The 12,732-nt window shown below is 55.1% G+C and overlaps 3 protein-coding genes across 3 annotated transcripts; all 3 read left to right on the plus strand.

The window, feature by feature from the left end:
* Positions 1–480: 480 nt before the first annotated feature.
* On the plus strand, positions 481–2,880 carry POX_b02462 (uncharacterized protein; the record flags this gene model as incomplete). The annotated part of the gene is made up of 1 exon (XM_050111375.1): positions 481–2,880. One exon carries the CDS (start codon positions 481–483, stop codon positions 2,878–2,880), a length of 2,400 nt encoding a protein of 799 aa, XP_049971721.1.
* Positions 2,881–3,335: 455 nt separating this feature from the next.
* On the plus strand, positions 3,336–6,089 carry POX_b02463 (uncharacterized protein; the record flags this gene model as incomplete). Its single annotated transcript, XM_050111376.1, has 2 exons — positions 3,336–3,900; positions 3,955–6,089. The coding sequence occupies 2 exons, from the start codon at positions 3,336–3,338 to the stop codon at positions 6,087–6,089; spliced, it is 2,700 nt and encodes an 899-aa protein (XP_049971722.1).
* Positions 6,090–8,379: 2,290 nt separating this feature from the next.
* On the plus strand, positions 8,380–11,450 carry POX_b02464 (Serine/threonine-protein kinase atg1; the record flags this gene model as incomplete). Its single annotated transcript, XM_050111377.1, has 3 exons — positions 8,380–8,505; positions 8,584–11,206; positions 11,290–11,450. 3 exons carry the CDS (start codon positions 8,380–8,382, stop codon positions 11,448–11,450), a joined length of 2,910 nt encoding a protein of 969 aa, XP_049971723.1.
* Between the last annotated feature and the right edge of the window lie 1,282 nt (positions 11,451–12,732).

Consider the following 12,732-nt stretch of genomic DNA (forward strand, 5'->3'; position numbering starts at 1 on the left):
AAATAGTGTGTACTTCTTCCAGAGTACAGTATGCTCGCCCATTTATCGTTACAATCTGGAAGGAACCAAACAAGAGCCTGGTCAAGAACACCTCGCAAGCTCTAGCCATTTGTCGTGCTACGGTACGCTTCTGTGCCTACATCAGAAGCTTCTGCTGTTGAGTCTGTGGTGGACATTGCTATCAAGAATCTTCAAACTAGAGAAAACCGTGGGAAAGCCTACGAAACAAGGTCCGTGGTCTTCGTATCGAGACTTCATTACCATTGTGACAAATTACTCGGACGAGCTGTCAGGCTGTACTGGTGTGGGCAAGGACGGCCCCGCTGATAGTCTTCCACTGGAGTATACCTCTTATCGATAAGCATCAGGCGGGGAACAGGGAGAAAAAAAAGGAAAGGGTAGCGCTGAACATCGCATTTCCACCGTCAAGGAGACGGAGAGAGGAAAGGGTTTGAGATAGCCTTGAGAAGAACATTCAGTATGTCACAATCACTGGTCACTTCGTCACCAGTGTCAGGGCTGAATGTGATTGCTTTGATCTCCGGCGGTAAGGACTCGTTGTACTCGATTCTTCATTGCATTCGGAACGGACACAGAGTGGTCGCCTTGGCCAATCTGCACCCTGAGGAACGATCGCAATTGTCCCGTGGTGAACCCCAAGAGCAGCAACGGCCCACCAGTGAAGACCTCAAAGGCCAGGATGAGGGATGGGGTGAGGAGGGGGAAGAAGAGGAGGACATCGACAGTTTCATGTATCAGACCGTTGGCCACAGCATCATCCCACTGTACGCAACGGCACTAGGTATCCCCCTCTACCGCGCCCCCATCACAGGTGGTGCCCTCGACACTGCTCGTGTATACCGGCATGATGCAGCCGACCAGGCTGCGGAAACGAACACACAAGATGATTCAAATTCAGAATCCACCTCGGATCAAATTGAAGATGAGACCGAGTCCCTTGTTCCCCTCCTCCGCCGGATCATGCTGGCCCATCCGGAAGCCAATGCGGTCTCAGCCGGCGCAATCTTGTCCACATACCAGCGCACGCGCATTGAAAATGTCGCTGGTCGACTTGGTCTTGTACCACTGGCCTGGTTGTGGATGTACCCTTCGCTCCCTGCGCCCGCAGAGCGGACCGCGGATCCCGCGGCTGTTGCGCAGGCGGGGCTGTTGGAGGATATGGCAGCTTGCGGATGTGATGCACGCATCATCAAGGTTGCCTCGGGAGGACTGGATGATGGGTTTTTGTGGGAGAACGTGTCAGGTGCGTCGGGGGTGCGGAGACGTCTTGTCAAGGGCATGAGTCGGTTTGCAGCACCAGAGGACATCCGGGGTGCGGTTTTGGGAGAAGGTGGAGAGTATGAGACCCTTGCGCTGGATGGGCCCCGGTTCTTGTGGAAGCAAAGGATTGAGATTGAAAGCAGGGTTGTGGGCATGGGCGAGGGAGGTGTGGCGTATTTGAAGCTGAGAAGAGCAAAGTGTGTCCCCAAACCTGATGACGAAAGGGAACATCAGCCCGGAGATGTTCGGAAGCCAGCTTTGCTGGATGCTCCTTTCTCAGCTGTCTTGCAAGAGATATCTTCGGTTCCTGCGGATGCGTCACACCCATCCTCCTCACGACAGCCCGTGTCTTCTTCGTCCTGGTCGCTGGGTGATGCGAACCATCGAGTCTCCTCGTCCACGTGGGCCATCTCTAATATCAATGCGCCAGAAGCAGGCATTGGTGCCCTGGAGCAGATGGAAGGTATCGTGGCGAAAATACAACAAGCACTCACATCCCCCCCGGACTCCGTAGCTGTTCCTCGGTCCACAGACGATATTGTCTTCGCCACGGTCCTTCTGCAGTCAATGGCCGACTTTGCGCTGATGAACAAGCTCTATGTGTCCATGTTCAAGAAACCCAATCCACCAGCTCGGGTGACCGTCGCATGTGGAGACTGTCTCCCCGCGAATGTGAAGGTATCAGTGTCGATTGTTGTTGATCAAGGTCCACGCACTTGGCGAGAGGGTCTTCATGTCCAATCACGGTCATACTGGGCGCCTGCAAATATTGGCCCCTACTCTCAAGCGATATCAATTCCTTTGCGTGATGAGGGAAAAACCGTCTATATTGCAGGCCAGATTCCACTCGAGCCGGCCTCGATGGAAATCATCGCCCAGGACAAACCAGGTGTCGAGGGTTACCCTCTGCGGGCTACGTTAGCTCTTCAACATCTATGGAGAATTGGCGAGGCCATGCAAGTGAATTGGTGGCTGGGCGCTGTCGCTTTCATGACGGGCAGGGAGCACATTCAAGCACAAGTTCATATTGCATGGGAGATTTGGCGGAAAGCTCATGCTAAGCCTCGTGGAAATGAGGATGATGAAGATGATGAAGATGAAGGCCCGCAGCTGGATGCTTGGGACATCAAGTATGGAGGTAGGGCGATGGAGCTAGAGCCTCAAGTTGTTGAGCGGAATCTTCCCGATTTTGCGGTGTTGGAACATGATTCTGACTCGACCATTCCGCCCTTCCTAGCCGTTGAGGTGCATGAGCTTCCACGTGGCAGTGACATCGAGTGGCAGGGCCTGGGCATTCGGTGCTGCCAGGTGAAGATACGAAGCTCCGACGACAGTGTTGAAAGCACGTTAGACGGGAAGTACCGGTATCGCTGCATAGAAATCGGTCTTGAGCAGGGGCAGTCGTCGTCTACTGAGAGACTTCGGTCTCTCGTAACGTCCTATTGCCGGCGGCCAAAGACAACTCAGGCGGTATTGTACACTACGTTGCCCTTGCCAAACGACCTGTGGCCCGGCCAGATTGTTCCATGTCGATCCGTTTGGGGCTCAAAGGAGCGACCTCTAGTGGCTGGGTTGGTGCTACAGGAGGAACTGCTCTGATGGCACAGAGATGCAAATACCAGCGAGGTGAACTCCCGTTGAAAAATTCTGTACATAGAATATGGAACGAGTCCCCCCGATTACTATTTCTAAATTGACCGTCTGAAGTCACCCATCTGGAAGACTTCGTGATGTGCAAATTCTTGCAAACGAAATGTCTAGTCTCTCGCCCATGCCGCCTGCTCTCCTCGGCATTCAGTGGGTCTCGTGGCTGGGCGGTCATATGCCTTCGGTGGAGCTCTCGTGCCCTCCCGAACATGTGATAAGCTGAATCCCTTCCGCGTTCAGGAACGATAACAACATCTCATCCCCGGCCTTCGACCATTGCCGGGTTTGCAGCTGTGTGCACTTGTTTCCTGACCAAATCACTCTCGATTGTGGTCTGCACCTTCTTTCTTTGCGATACACATTTTGCTGCTCCGGTATGATCTCTTCGATAATCTAGGAATGTTGTCATGAGTTCTCTGCGGGGCCACGAGGAAGAGGAGGCGACATCTCGCTGCAGTACGCCTGCATCCAGCTCGAACCTTATCGCCGAAGATCTGCGACAATTCACCCGGTCTCCCCATCCATATCACCGCAGCAGCAGGCCTGCGGTCTCCCGAACCCCTTCCGAGCGAAGCGATCGCCTCCAGCCGCTCTCCACGTACCCCAAATCATCGCGCACGCCGAGCGACAGTGGGACCGAGGCCGACGATGAAAGCACTGGGGTCCTCAGGGGGCTTCCCGCACCTCCGCCGCGACCACGAAAGGGGACTACCTCTGGTGCCAACCTGGATACCGACGCTTGGCTTTCCGCATTGCCCAAATGGCCGTCGTTTGTGCGCCAGACACTGCGAGCCTCACGGCGGAGCTCATCAGAAGAGATAGAGCATGAAATTGCGACCCGGAAACAGCTCAGGCGACAGAGACGCATTGAAATCATGCGACGCTTGGCAGAGATGGCGTTGTTGCTCTCTGTCGGTGCGATTGTTTTACTCCCGGGAGACACAAGACGTATCGCTTGGGCTTGGAGGAGAGGTAGGCTCCCAACGACTCGCCAGACCCGAGAGAGAGGATACTGACAATACCTAGAGCTGGCAACCCACGGTCTCACCGTCGTGGGATTGTATACTGCGCATCCTGTCCTGTTGCGGTTCTCGAGAAGTCGAACGTGGCGCCTATGGCCTCTCAATCCGCGACGGTCATTGTTCTCCATACCCTCAAGCTTTGATCCGGCACCATTGCTTTATCCCGTACTGATTCCGATTTATGTGTCGCTCTCATTAACATGTCACGCCCCGGAATTGATCATGCCTAACCTGATTCTGAGTCTCTCTTCGCTACCGGCCCCGGTCGTTCCTCTACAGAACTGCATCCATGGCTTTAGCGTGACACATTGGCTGGTGACGATGGCGCCGGTCTTTGCCTCCGAATATCTGTCCTTTGACAGAGCATCACTCACGCCACTCTCACTCCGTGGGCATAGCGCGGAATCCCTGTTTCTTCTTTTTCCTTTACACCAAGCGTTGATACCCACTTTAGACTTTTTGTTGACAACCAGCATGTTACCCGCCGAATTACAACTCCTGACAACCGCACTCATCAATCTGTACTTGGTTGCGGCCTCTCCTCAAGCGGAGATCCTCAAGGCCTTGTTGTGGCTTGGTGGACTGTGCCTCTTCGCGACCTGTCGATACGTCCTTCGATGGGAATTAGCTCTGGCGCGCATTCCTACGTGGAAATTCCGTCGATCCCCGAGCGGCTCATTCAACCCGCGAAAATTCATTAATCTCATGGACCACAAGCTCTGCCAGAAATTGAGTCGTGCCGGGATGTCCGACGAGCCCGCATCGGACAGTGACGGCCCGGGCACGACGAGCTGGCCGCGCAAAGCGAAGAGTACGCATGATGCCCGTGCCTTGGTGTCGTTTGCGGGTCCTGTATCGGCCGTTGACGACACGACGGCCGAACAGGCCTTTGGCAAAAATACCCAGCTTCAGAGTCGGCAGCGACGACATACCATCTCGTCATTTAGGGATGTCGTCCTAGATGAGCGTGTGCGCACTACACCTGGTGGTCGACGCAAAAAGATGATGGGGCCTGGGCTTGCCTCATTTTTGTCCATGACTGCTGCTCAAGCGCAGGTCCGCAAGTGGCTGTATGCGCTTTACGTCTACGCTATCACTCTGGCAATTGTTCTGGGTCCGGTTCGAAAATACATCGCCGATCGGGCTCTCCTGGGCCAAGATCCTTTCGGCTGGGCAATTTCTTACCTGTTTGGTAATCTTTCCGCAGTTCGGTTCTGGGTGCTCATGCTTCACCTCGAGTATTGGATTCCATTGCCCCCACGGCCCGATGCTACTCTTCACGATGCCTCGTGCTGGGCGGGGTGGCTCGAACACGTGCGCCAGTCAGATATTGGGCCTGCCAATACTCGCCTCCTTCTGTGTGCCTACTGTGTCACTGTTCTGGTGACCGGGCTCGCCATTGTCTTCCAACTCAGTTCCATCGCCGAGGTGGACACGCGGCGCAAGGTTTTCCACGGCATGATGGTGCTCATGTTTCTTCCCACCATCTTCGTTGACCCGACCTTCTGCGCCCTTGCTCTGGCCCTCGTCCTGGCGGTCTTTTTGCTGCTCGACCTCTTTCGCGCATCACAGCTTCCCCCCATCTCCCGCCCACTCACTTACTTCCTGGCTCCCTACGTGGACGGGCGCGACCATCGGGGCCCGGTGATTATCTCCCATATCTTCCTCTTGATCGGCTGCTCCATCCCCTTATGGCTTTCGCTGTCCGACCTTCCTCGCACGGGCGATGGGCCCTGGGCGGGTTGGGAGGTTCCCACTCGAGATGTGAGTATGGTGAGCGGCGTCATTTGTGTCGGGATGGGGGACGCTGCCGCCTCGCTCATCGGCCGTCGCTATGGTCGCCTCAAGTGGTTCTGGGGTGGAGGTAAATCGCTTGAAGGCAGCGTGGCTTTCGTCGTGGCTGTAACGTGTGGGCTGCTTGTCGCACGGGGCTGGTTGGCCATGGGAGGATGGGCAATGACCGGAACTTCTGTCGCGGACACGGCAGACTTCTCGATTCCATCGTGGGTTTGGATGGTCTGTAAGGCCGTTCTGGCAGCAAGCGGTACTAGCGCGACCGAGGCCATCCTCACTGGCTGTAATGATAACGTTGTCGTGCCGGTGGTGCTGTGGTTGCTCGTGCGGGGGTTGGGCCTTTGATCGTGCAGATAGCATTCAGGGAGCCCCGATGGGATTATGTGTAGGCGGGCGACGCGGGCCCCCCGAGGTCGTGGCCACGGCTGTTTGGCTCATTTCTCAATCGGTTCCCAATGATCCCGCCAGTCCTAGAAGCCGGAATGATCTTGCACCGTTTTGGACCATTCTTGGACGATTCCCTCCCTCTCCATGTACATTTCCTTCCCCCTCAGAGTACCTCCCGTGTTCGAAGAGAGTAGCTTGACACTGTGCGATACTTTGCAATGTTGCAGCGAATGACAAGTGATGCCGCGTCAATGGATGGTGGATATTCTCGATTAGGTATGCTCTCCAGCCGCCAGCTCTGAGTCATCCTGAAGGATTGGATTGGCGTAAGAGGCTCACCTCACGGAACTAACCTCAAAACCAGTTTTCTGCCTGGGGGGGCGATAAGCTTTTGCAGCAGTTATCGTTGCCCAGCAGCACGGGGAGCCTGCCGATCTCGGATCGAAGGGGAGGCAAAATGGAGAGAGAGTGGAGCCCAGCGACAGTCTGGGGGAGCTGATCGCTGCTACCGTCCACGCTGCTCACCAGGTGGAACGCCTGCCCTCCGTAGCACTACGGTCCCGGGGATTCCCTTTTGAGTATACAGTCGTATCGAGTAGACAGTCCCCTATTGACCACTAAGATACAATCTACACTGTTGACGAACGCGAGTGCACTGTAGGCTAAGGCTGTTGGCAGGAGTTTGAATCTCCGCCTGCTCGAGGGATGGATCATCGGATCCATGACCGAATCCCATTCAGCACCATGACGACCGCAGTTTCTCCAGCCAGGTAAGAGAAGAAGAATGAGCGTGCCTGCGATGATGTCAAGGAGCACGGTACCCAGTGCTGGACAGCGTGCAAAAAGTCCCGACCTCCCCCAGTGCCAGTCGCACCCGATGCCACTCCCAGTGTCTCGTCCCACATGGAAATCATTCACCCACGACTCGTGACTCGTGACCCGCCATAGGTCACGATCTCCTGCCTTATCTAATCGATAACCCGCCCCAAGCTGGGCGCCTGCACCTGCATCGCCCTCCTGCTCTGGCGTCCCCTTTTCCTCTTTTCCTGCAAACTGGATTCCTTTTCTTCTTTTTCCCCTTCTTCCAATTCCAATCCGACTCCGATCCCTGTGGCATACTGGCACTCTCTATTCTGGTTCCTTCCCCATCTTTCTCTCGCATTGCTCCCTATCTCAGTCCGGCATCTTGTACACCTCGGCACCAGCTCCCCTCTCGGGATCTTATCGCTCTCGCCTGAAGGACGCATGGTACTTGTGATCCAGATCGACCGCTCTGCTCACCGCCTCGTTGCCCTGCCGTAGATCCTGGACGGCGCGCCTGTCACTCGTTATCGTCGTGATCCTCGTTATCGGCGGGTCTTGCCCCCCAGAGGACCAAACGTACTTTGTCCAGCCCAGTTGGAAGCCTATCAAGCCTGTCGGAACTGGTCATCCCCCCCCCCCTGGTCCCCAATCATCGTGCAGCCATCCTCGACTCTTCTGCACCGTCGACACGCCCTCGAGGTCCCTTGGAGATCGCCCTTTTGGGCTCCAGCAGTCCCGCCCTTTCCAGACTCTCCAGGCATCACATCATCTCCCGCCTTCATTAGACCAGCGGTTCTCCGTCCCTTCTACCTCCTCCCATCGCCCCCCCCCCCCCCCTCTTCCCGTCTTCCACCATTCCTTGGCTCACTGGACGGTGGTTCCATCTCCTCTCCCACCCAAGTCGATACTCGACACCGAGCCACTCCGACCTGCATCTATACATCACCACTCCACCGCCTGGTCACGTCGCGGTAATCGGGATACTCCTACCTAGTCATCCATCACGCTGTCGTGCTGCACCCAACGCCTTGTAATCATCTCTTGCCATTTACTCTATTCCACCAAGTTTGCTTAGGTCTATAGTCGCTCGGAGGCACAGGGTCGTCCTCGCGCAAACACGTTCAACCCGACTAGGCAGGTTCCACAGCACTGCTCCGAGCTCCCTCCTCCAACCCTCTAAACCTGAATCCCTGCTCGACCGTGTTCATCGTGTTCCACCGTCTCGAGCTTTGTGAGCTTTTCTAGCTTCAAGATCGCGCACGCACCCTGGCCCTTCCCTTCTCCTCCCCTCCATGGGCATCGTGCTGGATACAATACTTCGAGCGTTGCTGCGGTAGCTGTCGGTGGGTACAAAAGGTGGCATTCGACGCTATCAATATCTTCCCCCGCGAGGGTCGTCTAGGAAAGTATCAGCGCACGGTGGCGAAGCCACGCGGCCGCAGTCATGGCATCTCAACTTCCACGACGGTCACGCGAGACCCCTCGACTGGAAATGGCCATCGGTCCTTACACTCGACACAACAAGATCGGTCAAGGAAGCTTTGCCACTGTCTATCAGGGCGTTCACACGGTGAGTAGATATCCATCACCATCATCTATGCCGGGTGGCTTACAGATCACTAATGGCTCGGGATCCCTCGCGGTATAGAAAACTCGTACCTTTGTGGCCATCAAATCAGTCAATCTCTCCAAGCTGAACAAGAAACTGAAAGACAACCTTTCCTCCGAAATTGACATTTTGAAAGGCCTCCATCATCCACACATTGTCGCACTCATCGATTGCCATGAGTCCACATCCCATATCCATCTCGTGATGGAATTCTGTGCTCTTGGAGATCTCTCCGCCTTTATCAAGAAAAGAGATACCTTATACGATCATTCCTCCACCAAGGACATGATTGCCAAATACCCCAATCCCCCCGGCGGGGCCCTCAACGAGGTGGTCGTGCGGCATTTCCTCAAACAACTATCCAGTGCCCTGCATTTCCTGCGCGAACGAGATCTCATCCACCGGGACATCAAGCCGCAGAATCTCTTACTATGCCCCGCGCCTACCTCGTACCAGAGCGGGTCTGCACAGGTTGTCCCCTACAAAGGGAGTGATGACTCTTATGAACCAATGACGGGGTTGGAGACGCTCCCTATGCTCAAAATTGCTGATTTTGGCTTTGCACGATCTTTACCGGCGACCTCCCTGGCCGAAACTCTCTGTGGCTCGCCACTCTATATGGCTCCGGAGATCTTGCGATACGAGAAGTACGGTGCTGAGGCTGATCTTTGGTCTGTGGGCACGGTACTTTACGAGATGGTTGTTGGACGGCCGCCGTTTCGCGCGACGAATCATGTCGAGTTGCTTCGAAAGATTGAAAAAGGGGAAGATCGAATACGCTTTCCTGAAGAGAACCCGGCATCGGACGACATGAAGAAGCTCATTCGGAGTCTCTTGAAGCGCAACCCCGTGGAGAGACTGAATTTCCCAGAGTTTTTCAAGAGTAAGGTGATCACGGATCCGATTCCAGGACTCGTTGCGGACGATTTGCCCCAGGATCGCCGGCGTCCCTCCGCAGATGTCACCCGTGGGCTGCTGCCTGCTCGCACGGATCAGCGCTCTGTAAAAACACCGACGAATGAGCATCACTCTCCGAGAGAATTGCCGTATACCACCGACCAGGAGGAACGAAGGACCCTGGTTCCATCTCATCGACCGAAGCCGCCACGGCAGCAGTCAGAGACCTCCCCCAGCGCGACTCCCATGCAGCGCGTGGGAAGTGCCGATCGTCCATCTTCGGCGGTCGTGAAAGAAATGCCACGAGGAAACACGCCCCCTCAACGGCCACCCGCTGTGTCACATGCCACGGCCCCTGGCCGTCAAGAGACGCTGACCCGTGACAGCCCGCCCGGCACGCTGGAGCGACGGAGCAGTCGCAGAACGCATGCTGCATCGCCCAAGGTCGGCCGGGTCGAGAAGACTGTCGAAGAACGAGAGCGCGCCGCTCAAGAAGTGGCATTTGAGCGCGACTATGTTGTGGTCGAGAAACGTGCCGTGGAAGTCAACGCGTTTGCGGACGAGTTGGCGCATAGCCCACGGATCCAGGCCGGGCTTGCTCGCGGTTCGGGGGGCTCTATGCCGCGACGTGCCACGACGCAGGGACTTCCCTCGACAGGGTCGACGTCCCCGCACTTTGCGTCAAAGGCGATGCAGATTATCCCCAGCCGCGCTCGGGCAGACTCGATCCACCAGCGTCAACATTCCTACGAGCGAAGGTACGGACAAAGTCCGACATCTGCAACTTCTGCGATTTCAAAGGCCCTCAATATGGCCAGCGGTCGTCTGTTTGGAATGGGGTTTTCGCCTCCGCTGGCATTAACTAAAGGCGGCCGATCCCCTCCGCTTGCTTACAATCCGTTCCCCGCCTACCCTGCGGCGCAAGCCAGCCTGATGTTGACGGGGGATGGAGGCGCCAAGAATAGCGCAACCGTTGACGAAGACTGCCGCGCGGTTCAGACCATTGAGGAATGCGCCACGCGGAGTGATGTCGTGTATGGCTTTGCAGAGGTCAAATACAAGCAATTGATTCCGCTGGCTCCATCGGCTGTGACAGATCCTGCGGTCTCAAATGAGGATCCTCAGGATCTGGCTGACGACGGATTGACCGTTGACGCTCTTGTCACGCTATCCGAGGAGGCTCTGGTGCTTTACGTCAAGGCCTTGTCTCTACTGGCAAGATCGATGGATATCGCTGGTGCTTGGTGGACACGAAAGAACCGAGAGGATGGCTACGGTGACGCTCCCCATCGCAACGACAATACTGCCATTGCGGGTGCTCGAATCAACAATGTCGTCCAGTGGGTTCGAAGCCGGTTCAACGAGGTTTTGGAAAAGGCCGAATTTGTGCGTCTGAAGTTAATTGAGAATCAGAAGCGACTGCCACCAGACCACCCTAGTCATCCTGGAAACCACGCCGCGGGGTCTACAGTCGCCTCAAGCGGGTCGGGCGACGTGGCCGTGAGCCCCGGTGTGACCGCTGAGAGGCTGATGTACGATCGCGCTCTGGAGATGAGTCGCACGGCGGCTATCAGTGAGTTGACTGGCGAGGATCTCGCGGGATGCGAGATTGCCTATGTGACGGCTATCCGAATGCTGGAGGCGGTGCTGGAAGAAGATGGCCTTCGGGCTTCCGCCGGCCAATCCACAAGCCAATCATCCCAGAGTGCCGACAAGAGGACCGTCGAAGGCTTGGAGGGGGAAGATCGACAGGTGATCGTCAAGTGTAAGTTGATTCTCCCTCATCTATGTTTGGTGTTCCTGTTGTACAGTCTGCAGCAAGGTTGCTGACTTTGGGAGGGGAAATAGTGGTATCTAGCATGCGAGGTCGGCTCGCCGCTCTTCGGAAGAAGCTGGTTATTCTTTCGAAGCGACCTTCAGCTGCCACCCCGACGATGACCAGCGGGAGATTTCCGTCGTCCAACCTGGTGCCCGTGGCGCATGCGACCGGAGCAACGCCGCCTCGATGATTCTGTTAATGGGCTCGTCTGCCTGGAGCCCATGCCCTCATCCGGCTTCTTTTCATTCTCCACTCTCTCCCTTTGATATCGGAGATGCTCGATTTGACACACCCGCCTTTTGAAATTGATGTTGATCATTCCTATTCCTCAAGGTGTATTCTGTTGAAAATTTTGGGGGTGTTCTGTGCTATACATACCATCTCCATCTGGAGGAGGAACGCGTTTTGTCCTTTCCGGATGCTTCTCATAGTCCATCTTGTTCATGCGTCATCCTGGGTTTTTACTGGGCTTGTTTTCATCCTGTTTGTCTTTTTTTCGGATTTGCTTTTTTCTCTGTGGGTTGGTTTTTTTTTTTCTGTGGGTTGGTTTTTTTTTTCGAATGGCGCCGTTGCGAGACTGTGATTTTACTGATTGATTTCCTTCTCCATTTCGCTGGCGCGCTCAAGTACGATGTGCAAGGTCATGGAGTTTACGGTGAATGTCGGGCATGGATTACGAGAATGGATTACATGTGATGCGAGATTAGATGAGAGTTGTTATCTCTTGTGACGAATTGACATGATTTGATACCATAGTCTATCTACTCTGTGGATTGCACCTGGAAGGATCTTGGGGAGTCCATAATACCTGTCTGTACATCTGGACTGAGAGTCTCAGTGAACTATTCTCGTCTGATTTGTGTTCCTGCCCAGGACAACCGATCCGTAATGGCCCGTCGTGTAGGTCTTCCTGACGATCAAGCTCGACTGGCATCCATGGACATCCCACAGCGGCGTGGGTATTCTCTCCCTTGGCAAGAATCTGTAGATGAACCCTCTGATCTTCTCACCTGAACCTTGGACAGCTGTTTGCAATCGAAACGTCAGGATGAGGCGTTCAATTGGTGTGCGCCCACTAGGTTCCACATGACGACAGTGATCTAGACCGGGGCGAAAAAGCATCGGAACCCTTCCAATGCTTCTCGAGAAGGACCTTACAGGTTGACTGCAATGATGTTTTCCACCATTCTTCACCCGTCCAGTTGGCCGTGAGAACGTTCGGTCTAGATTTTGTCGACCATCGTTACAAGCACATCGGGCCAATTCCACGTGGAAGGCTTTCCACATCTCGTTTTATCGATGTGGTAGGTAACGACAGCAAAATTCTGTAGGATGTTCTTCTACCTTGGAGACATATGGATCATATGGCCTCTGCTTGCACCAGGCTGGGAGAACGCAAGAAGATTGGAAGTCAGTAAAGAGTCCCTCACTCCCCAAGCTGTACCTTGCAGTGATCTAGCATTTCAGCAAAC

This window comes from Penicillium oxalicum, chromosome II (genome assembly GCF_001723175.1).
Source record: "Penicillium oxalicum strain HP7-1 chromosome II, whole genome shotgun sequence".
Classification (NCBI taxonomy): Eukaryota; Fungi; Ascomycota; class Eurotiomycetes; order Eurotiales; family Aspergillaceae; genus Penicillium; species Penicillium oxalicum.